We start from the raw sequence: 11,039 nt of genomic DNA, 5'->3' as shown, positions 1-11,039 counted from the left end.
TTATGACTTTGCTTACAAATAAGTAGAGCCAGTATCTGGGGTTGTCCAATTTCCAATGACCATCATTTTCAGCATGATCACCATCACTGCCTCTTCCTCACCTTTCTTTTTTATGTTAACAACTTACTGCAGACAACAGATTCAAGAGACAACACAACCTGATATGTAGAGCAAACACTGTGGATAGAACTTGAGTTCATATATGGCAACAGTCTTTATTTAGTATATTTTCCCCAAGATTTCTTCTTGACTTATGTCCTGGCTCATTCTCCCAAAACCTCTCACAGAAAATGAAAAAAACTCAGACAAAAAATATAATGAAAACCCCAAACCATTTTTTATTATTAGTATTACTATTTCTTTCCCCCTCACATCTTGAAAAATGATACTCAGGCTGGACATGGCCAGATCAGTTGTTCTGTTTTGTTTCTAACATTTCCACTTTTTTTCTTTTTCTATTTTTTTTTGTTATTTTTTAAAATAATAAACTGGAAAAAAAATAGAGTACAGTCAAAGATTGTGAACATCATTAAAGACTCACTTGGAGATACGAAACAAGTAAGCCGTGAAGTCTTCTGCCCTTGCAGAACAGTTCAGCTGAGGAGGAGCTCGGAAGGCTTTTAAGTCTGCCAACATGGATATGCTGGGGAGGCCTTCTTCTGAACACTATATGTGCTTTATAATACAGGAGGGCAGAGTCTGGGGACTCCAAGCAGTGATCTGAAAACTTAGCAGTCAACGCCTGAAATGTTTATGCTCAACATTGGTCTCAAACCGCAGACGGTTTCTCCCAATCTCGTTGGCTGCAACAGTTTTGGTTCAGTTATAGCTCATTCAATATTTATATATTTATATATAAATATTTTTTTGTTTGTTTTTACACATAATATTCTTTGTCCTTGTTTTTCTGTTTCTTGTGGCCGCTCTTTGAACTCTGCTGCTTCTCCTTCATGAGCGTGCCATTGCTCTGGGCTGAGTTGCTGATGTAGTTACGCGTCTCATCCACCTGATAGGACCCTTCGTCCCTGTTCCTGTACTTGTACATGGCATACAGGAGGATCAGGATGCAGAGGGCAGCAGCAGCTACAATGCCGACGACCATTCCCGTTGTGCTGCTCGACTCACGGACCACCTCTGAGGCCCCCGGAACCCGTCTGATTCCTGGCTCCGTGGGGTTTGCTGTGGGCACATTACGGAACATGGGGGAAGTTATTAGCGGGCTCTTCAGTTTTGTGCTGTCTAGCTCATAGGCAGTGGGCAACGGAAGCAAGACTATATCAGGCTGGGGTTTGAGGTCACGGTTATTCATGTTGCCAGCTGGCAATTTGGGCACCATCCCAGTCGAGGACGAAGCTGTGGAGCGGATCAGCTCAGGGGACAAAGCTGTGATAGTAGTCCTACCAGTTTCGGAGACTTTGTTAGGTCTAAAGTCCTTGGCTTCCCACTTGGGTGCGTGTGCTTTGTAGCCACCTTCGAAGATTGAAGTGGAAAGACTTTTATCTGTTACCAAGGAGAAGGTGGTGTAAAAATCTTCATCATCAGTAGGGGGTAGGTTAGAGTCAAAAGTTTCCCCTGAGCCATACCCAGATATCACCAAGCCATCATCATCACAACCATCGCTGCCTTGGTCCGACAAGCAAGGTAACCCCGCCTCAGAGGTCATGGACAGGGAATCTTTGGTGGTCTCAATAATGGTGAGGAGGGGACGGAAGGTAGTGGGGAGTGTAATGAAAGGTGCACGAGTAGTAATAGGAGGGATATCTAAAGGGTCTTCTACAAGAAGAGGGATAACTAATTCACCTCCTGGACAGAAGAAAAGAAAAAAGGAGAAGGTTAGTTCATCCTGAATGCAATGCAAGCTGTGATATTCACCTCACCTGTCTCAAAACCTGAGTGTATGAACCTGCACATGTATGTGGGCAGCTGTATGAAAATAGCAATTTCTCTCTCAACAGGGCTCTACATTTTTGTAAATCTACTCCCCTTCCCCAATATTTGGATGCAGTTTCCCTCCCTTGCAACTTTTCAAAGACAGGATGTACTTAATTTGGTTGTTGAAGATACTCTCAGACTGACTTGCCAAATTCTAACATCATACATTTCTTCTGTTCAATGTAATATTTGAAGACTTTTCAGTAAATGCATGTTTCATTATAATAACTAGTTAGTTGGAAATATGTTCACACTTTTGTTTTAATTCATAACGTATGAAAGATGAAACATATGAAAGAGTAAAATCTCCCTCCACTCATGCTAACTTCTTGGAGACTTCATGACCATATCTGTGCAATTTATTAGCAGCATTACAGAAGAAGCTTGATATTGGGAACATCTGTTGATTTTCTTGTCTAGCCAATAGCCTTTGGAGTCCCAAAAGATCCCAATCCAAATATGAACTGAGCCTTGTTTAAGTCCAAGCTATTTAGAATTGATCAAGTGAAGAAGCAAACAAAAAAATACCAATCAGGTGCACTTTAACATCAGTGTGTAATCCAAATAAAATGTCCATTCACATCTCCGAAGAACCTGGAAGGCTGCATCCATTTAAAAATGCTCTATTTAGCCAAATGGAAATCCTTCTACCATCACTGTTACTTCTTTCATAATCAGAGTTGCCTAGGATTTGTTGGATATGTTGGATATTCTTGTTGAAGAAAAGAATATGTGTACTAATAAATTGTTAGAAGAAGAGTAAAGGGGCAGGACTGATCTTTAAGAGTGACCGAACAATAATCAGCAATACCTATTTAAATCTCCAGAATGAACTAACAAATTAAAGGAATTTAACTGTCTGATCACATTTTTATGAAATAGCTTGAGAAATCCTAGCATATGGATTTAAGTCAGTTGGACCAGAAAAAGGAGCTTCCAGGGAATGATAAAAATGCCCTGGCAGATTCTTGTGTGGGTCATAAAGGGATTGATCTGAAATCATCTTATGTGGTGATTACCAGATGTGTTATATCTTCATTTCTGCAAAATCTTTGACCAAGCAAGGGAATCTTAATTTGGAACAGGGGTGGACTGCTGGAGGTTTGCAGGGATTCGGGAGAACCTCCAGCTAAGATTCTGTGTAGTTCGAAGAGCCCCCAAATCCCACTCCTAGCTGGCCCCGCTCACCCCTCCCTCCCCTCCCCTCCCTTCCCAGGAGTCCCCATGTGGCCCGCTTTGGATGCAGGTAGGTGCAGGGCATGTACGGAGGCTTGGGGACGGTGAAAAACGGGCCTACTGGAAGTTCAGGAAGGTCAGAAACAGGCCTGTTACCAGACTCCAGAGGGCCTCCGGAGTCTGGGGAGGCTGTTTTTGCCCTCTCGGAGGCTTGAGGAAAGCCTCCGGAGCCGGGGGAGGGCAAAAACGCCTCCCCTCATGGTGCAGGAAACCCACTAGGCCATGCCCACCATGGCCACACCTACCCAGCAACTGGGCAGAGAAGCCCAGCTAAATTTTTTGAAGCCCACCCCTGATTTGGAATACTTGTAACCAATGCAAATTGGTATAGCCCAACTTAGTATCGTCAATAAAATTCAACTGAAACAAATGTATGTTAAGCTATTCTCAATTAACTTGCTCCACTGATTCAAAGGCACTAAGTTCTCAATAACCTTAATTGGTTGGGTGTGCAGTAATGACATGATTTACATAATATTGTTTTTTGAGAGAGAAGGAGCTATACCCAGTATATCACTCAGTAAATAACTGAGCCCTCCTAGTTCAAAATATTTAAATCCAACTAGAAATAGTCTATAAAGCAAATGGTATTGTTTCCGAAGAGAACATATATTTTCTTGCTGAAAATGCAGTAATCATATCCAAAGAAGCTATTTTGGAACTGCTGGAAAAGCTTAGTTCTTAACAGTGGAGGTTCTTGTTTAAATCTTCCTATATTGAGCAATTATTTCATTTAATTGTTGCTATTGTTTCAACCTATTATTATCTCTTTTTGATTTTCATTGCTGCCCAGATATTTAGTCTATTGTTAAGAATTGACAAACTTTCTGAGTTTGCCAAAAAGTCATTTTTTAAATTTGATCTTCACTGCTGGTGTATTCATTAATCTATCCATGTAGTTTTCTCATATTCTACAGCGCTACAAGGGGACTTGCTATTGTTTTCTGAAATATTTTTCAATGTTTCAGTCTAGTCTACAACCCTGGAAGTTTCCCACCCTATGTACCAATCAATTCTGGGTCTCCTTGACTCCCAGAACCAGAAAAAGTCAACTTGGTACCCTCACTTGTTTAGCTCCTTAGATTTATGTAAAAGGCAGTTTTTGGGAAGGTTAACATGGAATGAAGCAATGTTTTGACTCCTGAAAGTTCCTGAGCATTATTCAAGGTCTATTGAAAATGCAATTTAGCCAGGATTATATAATGGCATTTATCTCTCCTTAATTATGCCATCTGTGATTTAGGATTGAAGTTTTAAGATTGTGAGTTCTTAATTGCCTGTCTAAAGCATCTGAAGTGCCTTTGTTATGAAACTTTCTGATTTTTATAAAGGATTTAGCGCACAGCCGAAATGTCACCTACCCAAGGCAATGGGAAAGACAACTCTTCTTTTCTAGACTGAGAATAGAGTTTAGAAATCTTGGCTGTTTTGCAATAAGGTGCATGGATGTACCTCTTTCTAATCACAAGATGCCTGTAAGATTCTGATCTAAAAATCAAAATTTTCATTTTAACGCTTAATTTCATTTCAGTGTGATATATTATTAATAGCTATTTTTTCTTTTATCTTGTCATTAATGTTTATAGTCAGAGAACTAGCTTGACAGCTTGATTTTCATAATAATTCAGGTTGGCATAGTGGGGGAGAATATTGGAGTTGCACTAATGTATAGAAATGATTTCTAAAAGTAATTTTATAAAATTTGATAACGTCATGGCAGCCAAAGCAGGGGCAAGTTCCAGAGATTTTCATGATGGCTGGGGAACTATAATGGGCTACAATAACCTTGGGAAACAAGAAAAATAGTCACAGCCTATAGAACAGTCTGATATATAAAATCTGACTCCAAAGGAGGGAAGGGGTAAAGAAAGTGTCTCAAAAGAGACTCCCTAGTCTCTAGAACAGGGGTCTCCAACCTTGGCAACTTTAAGACTTGTGGACTTCAACTCCTAGAATTGGAGCAAAGCTTGGCTGAGGAATTCTGGGAGTTGAAGTTCACAAGTCTTAAAGTTGCCAAGGTTGGAGACCCCTGCTCTAGAAAGAAAAGGGAGCAGAGCAGGAAAAATGCTTTCAGACTTGCAAGATTCTGTTACTGTACCCTGTACTCATGTTTTTGGCTTCCTGCCTGGACTACCTTAAAGGACTTGCCTGGCCAGGGGGCAAGACCTCCAAGGTCCCTTCCAACTCTGTTGTTATGTTATGTTATGTTATGTTATGTTATGTTATGTTACGTTACGTTACGTTACGTTACGTTACGTTACGTTACGTTATGTTATGACTGAAAGGCACTCAGGACAAGAAAACCAAGAACAAAATCATACTGGGAGATATTAAATTGAATATTTTACTTTTAATTTATTATTTTTTATCCTACTTTATAGCAACTCAAGTTCATGAACATATCTAATACTGTTTCGTCCTCCAATTTTCTCCACAAGAACACTGCATTGTGGATTAGGCTGAGAGAGAGTTGACTGGCCTAAAGTTATCCAGCTGGCTTTCATGTTTAAGGTGGACTAGAACTCGCAATCTCCTGTTTTCTAGGCTGCCATCTTCACCACTGCACAAAACCTGCTCTCCATATGTTTTGCTTAAGGATCCAAAAGAATTCTCTATGTCTATAAAAGCTTATACAAATTCCCCTTTTAATGTCTTTGTATAGCATCGGTGTCAAACTCATGGTGTTGCGTTGCCGTCATGTGACATTTTGTGATTTTTTTTCCCCCCTTTGTGGAGCTGGGGTGGATGGCCTGTGTGTGATGCAGCCAGATCTTGGGCCACCAATTTGACACCCTTGTTAAATGTATAGTAAGAAGGGAGATGTGATTCCCAAGTACTTGGTTAGGAAGGGTGAATGCTCATGAACGCCAAATGCATCAGTTTACCTCCTGGCCTCAGAAGTATCAATACATTTTTACTTCATGTGACTCATCTATACTGACCAATCTAATATGTTCAGTTCCTATTATTCTGCTCATTATTCTGGCTATTGCTTATTTATTCAGAATATGATTTCCCAAACTCAAAGGAATATCCAGAAAATCTAAAGGCAGCTCACATGAATATTGAGTAGCTGAATCAAGCTACTAATTAAAAATTGCTGGATTAATAAAGAACAAAGCCAGACAATGTAATATTTGAAAGAAGTGGCTATTGTAGCACCCTTGTTCATTTGACTAACAAGAGAAAATGCAGAGTCAGTCCAGAGTCCTACATAAAATAGAATTCTTATAGAAGAGAATGTGAGTTTTCTCCTCAGCTGAAGCATATACATTCATCCTTGATTTGGTGGAAAGGATAGCCCAGAGGTATCCAAACTTGGCAACTTTAAGACTTGTGGACTTCAATACTCATATCCCATGGTCCCATGTCTATGAGACATAAAGTTGCCATGGTTGCACACTCTTGGGCTAGATTGAATTGAAGATGGATATTTTCATTGTAATCCATATCCATGCCCATCACCTGACTTACCTCCAAGGTAATCAATAGCTAAGGCCAACAAATTTTACATACCTTGAGGCTACTCTTGGGCAGTATCACAACCAGTGGTAAAAACTATTTTAACTTCTTCAACGTATTTATTCTAGTGTTAAGGATGACTTAAGCCTGTCTCACTCATGATTGGTAAGAGAGAACGCAATGTCATGAGGACAAAATAGAGAAAGCACACTGCCAGGGCATGTTGGCCAGTGGTAGGCTGCTGCCAGTTGTAGCAACTGGTTTAGCTGAAACTGAAAATGTGAGCATCCGCATATGCGCACGGCATCAAAAACCCAGCGATTATATAGGACTGATGGCGAACCTATGGCATGTATGCCAGAGGTGGCATGCAGAACCCTCTCTGTGGGCATGTGTGCCATCACCAGATGCTCTTCTGGTTTCTGGCATGGTCTTCGCAGGCGTCGGAGCACCAGAAAATGGCCTGAAAACAGCCCCCAAAATGGCCAAAAATGGCCAAAAAACAGGCATGTTGGTGCCGGCCAGCTGGTCTTTGGGTTTCTGGTGCTCCAGTGTGCACACATGCATACACATACACACACGTTTCAGTTTGGGCATTCGGTGCCGAAAAGGTTCGCCATCACTGATATAGAATGTGACAGCACCAGGGTGGGTGGGTGTGCCTGGTCAGAACTACCGGTTTGCCTGAACCGGTCTGAACTGGTAGCAGCCTACCACTGATGTTGGCCCTGTGATATAAGTGGGGACAAGCCCTCTCTCTGCATCTGTTACAAATTTAGTTTGTTTAAACTTCTAGGTGTTGCTCTACCTAGACATTGTTCAACCTAATAAACTTAGATCTGGCCTCCTCCTTTTCCCTAGGTAGCTTTTGTTTCCAGCAGAAGGCACCACACAGATTTATTGTGTGACAATAAAGTGTGGGGGGTTGAAAGGGAATGCAGCACTTATAATGGCTTCTGCTGCATTCATGATGCCAAATCACCTTCTGTTCGTCCAGATAAAAATAAAACAGACACAATGAAGAAGCCATTCTGAGAGGATTGAGGTGTGTCTGGTGACAAATGGTATCTTTAGAAATGCAAACATTCAAGAGCTCCTGTGAAAATTGCTTCTCTTTTTCTTTTTGAAATCAACATTCCATATTTCTTAAAGTTAGCATTTAAAAATTTGGGGCGTTTGCTTGATAGAGTTGGGCTTTCCTTTAAATTAGCAATATCACTGGGGAAATAAAAGGTCTATTTTTTGCTTTGAAGGCTACCCTCTATTTTGCTTTATGGGTATATTTATAGATATATAATTCACTCCTCTGGAGCTGATCTCCAGTAAGGGCCTTTTTGACACTGGAAAAGATGGAGTGTTGAAAATTTAATGAGAGCCTTTCTGAACTGAATAGAGTTTGTGGGCAGATCAGGAATGCATAGAGCACCAAGTGACCAGTAGATTGAGAGGAGAAAACAATGAAGGGATAATTAGAGAATCCTCTTGTTTTTCTTTCCTGAGAAAGACAGTCCTATGACTGGTCAGGAGGAAGAGACAGTGACAACTGTAACAATAAGGTCTCCTATAAAACATGATGATAAATATACACAGGGACACATAACATTCCTTTTGTCCTTCCTAGTGAAATAGAAAAACTTTAAATGTCAGCTAAAGTGAATTTCACAAGTTTATTTCTTTTCACTATAATTCAAATAAACTTTTAGGAGGAAAAAAACTCTGCTTTGGGAAAAAAATGTTCGAATCATTATTTTCCCTTTTAAAAGAGAAAAACATGGAAGTTTGTACTTTCATTCTTTTCTTTCAACCTCTTTTCAGGAAAAAAGAAAAAGTATAGGGTATTTTTAAAAAGAGTTTGCTTTCTTGTTAGTTCTTTATGCGCTAAGAGGATAAAATATTCAAAGCCACAATGCCACCTTTTGCTTCTGGAAACCTGATGCTGATAAGAACCTGCATTAGCAGTTAAGTATTTTTAATATTCCCTTATCTCTTTCCAAGCTTAATTAATTAAAGCTGACAACTTATCCCATAAGGAATGGGCTTTTCTCTTCCATTGTGGACAGCCTCGCCTGACAGCCTGACAGTTAAAAGAAATCCACTGATGATCTCTCATGAAAAAAGTTACCACCATTTAAACTCTACAGATTTACAAAGATTGCAAAAGTGTTGAATCTTGTGTACAAAGGGGCCGCTCTAAAAAGCAGCAAAAAGAATGAAACTGGAAGTCAAGGATGTTTGTAGTTCAATTCACTTCATACGACCTTGTCTGGATTTTTAAACAAAAAAAGATATTTCTGGACCATTACTGAGGGATTTTGTATGCTCACAGTTTATGGATGTGCCAATCTGTTTTATTGCCAGGGAGGTTTTAATTTTCCTGCTACATAGTCTCATATGTTCTTCCCTTCAAGAACTGTAATATAAAGTAGATGGGCATCTAAATGCAGAATGAAATTGGAAATGCTCTCCTTTTATTCTTAGTGAATATACATTAATATATGCAACTCCGACAGACGGTAACTCAGATCTAATCAGATGTTTGATTTGTCAGAAACTGCCTGGGACCATAATTTAGCATGAACAACTGTGATTAATTACTTGGGGACTCTTTACATTTCTTTACTCAAAGAGGCATTTGTTTGTTTGTTTATTTAAATTATCAGCCGCCCATCTTACCACAGGATAATTCTGAGCGGCTTACAATTATAAAAGATAAAAACGCTAAAACATCAATATTAATATAAGGCCAAATACTACGGTCTAATTAAAAACTGGGAGGGCAGGAGCAGAAGGGGGGAGGTGGGGTCTTTAACAGCAAGAGTTACCTTTATGGATAGCTGATCCTAATATAGGCCAAGAAATAAAATACAAGGTGAAGGATGTGAGAAAGACATTGCAATTGATATGGTCCCTGAAAGTCGCCTTTTCCTAGTCCTTAGATGTCCTCCTAGTCCATGACTACTATTCCCATAGCTACTATTCTTGGGGCACAGTCCAAAGACAATTCAAGACAGCAAGTTTTAAATGCCACTTAGTTGATTCTTGCTCTTTGGTGGCCAGCTTGAAAAAGAAGGATCTTCCTTGGTATCCTACCAACACAACTGTGCAGACTTGTGCAATAGTGAGATTATGCCGTACAACCCTAGAACTAAACTGAAAAGGTAGCCTTTGATCTGTTCCTTTTTACCAAATACACTTTTTCTTAGATGTCCTCATTTTCTTTCTTTCTTCTTTTCTTCCATTCTTTTTAAAAGGGCTTTTTGTGCAGTAGTTGCAGCTAAGTGAGCCAGGTGAATTCCATTTTCCAAGTAATTATCATTTATTCTTAGAACTAGAGTTCCTTATTGTATTTGTCTGCATGCTATTCTTCAGATCATGTGAAAATCTCTTCTGTTTTCATAAATGTAACTTATACTTTTTTTCCCCTTCTCAGACATCTAGGCAGAAAAATAGAATGTTTATAGCATAGGAAACTGGACCAAAAGTGCACCTGAGAGTATCTTCTTGACCAAAAAAAGGAATGTGACAGCTATACATTTCAGAAAAGCACAGATTTTTGGGGGCCAGTGTAAGTAATTTCCTTTGTTCTTTTTTGAATATCTATTCCAACATATAAAAGAATCAAGAGACAATAGAAAAGTAGAATAATACTAGGGTGGGAAAATATAACTGATTGTGTCACCATCCTACAAAAACATAAGCATATAATTATCAACAGTAGACATTGAATGCAGATCATAAAAGCCAATGTTAAAACAAACATTTTGCAACAATTAAGTATAACTATGGAGCCGGAACCAATTATATACTGAAAAATAATGGAAAAATAAAATACACGCAAAAGTGAAAAAAATCTGAATGAAAAGTGACAAGAACAAGTAAGCCACTGTATTAAAAAAGGGAGGGGGAAACCAAGAAAATTGAAAATAAAAATTGTTCAAGAAAAAGTAAAAAAATGTGATTGGTAAAAAACAAAACTGAAAATACATATGAAATAGTCAGAAAAAAGCATCATACCACATTGATTTCATATCGTCAACTTACATCAACAAATTGCCCGCATGTTTTTTGGCATGAAAGAAAAATTTATAAAAGAAAGTTGTGTAAGAATGTTCTTGGATAAGCAGAATTGCCACATTCGAGAAACTTTTTATTTTGCTATTGGTTTTTTTTCTTTTTTTAAAAAACTTTTTTGTTCAAAATTATTATTTTCATTATTTTAAAGTATAATAATTATATACAACAAAGGATGATAAGGGAAGCAACAACACATACATCCACACCACGTAACATGAAAAGAAAAAAAAATCCTGCACTATAAGAAATTGGAACATTTTTTTTCCAATTGTCTTTTCTTATTTATTTGGTTTTTTTTCTGTATTCTTGAAAATTGTCAAAATTTTCCCTTTAAA

The 11,039-nt window shown here is 38.7% G+C and overlaps 1 protein-coding gene across 1 annotated transcript in view; it reads right to left on the bottom strand.

The window, feature by feature from the left end:
• Window positions 1-339: 339 nt before the first annotated feature.
• NRXN3 (neurexin 3) overlaps window positions 340-11,039 on the bottom strand; it is a 1,004,058-nt gene continuing 993,358 nt past the window's right edge. Inside the window, exon 16 of the mRNA XM_058162458.1 lies at window positions 340-1,179. Within this exon, the coding sequence (XP_058018441.1) occupies window positions 878-1,179 (302 nt within the window). The 3' untranslated portion in view covers window positions 340-877. The remainder of the gene's footprint in view (window positions 1,180-11,039) is intronic.

This window comes from Ahaetulla prasina, chromosome 1 (assembly GCF_028640845.1).
Source record: "Ahaetulla prasina isolate Xishuangbanna chromosome 1, ASM2864084v1, whole genome shotgun sequence".
NCBI lineage: Eukaryota > Metazoa > Chordata > Lepidosauria > Squamata > Colubridae > Ahaetulla > Ahaetulla prasina.
This window is presented reverse-complemented; position numbering and strand designations above follow the sequence as displayed.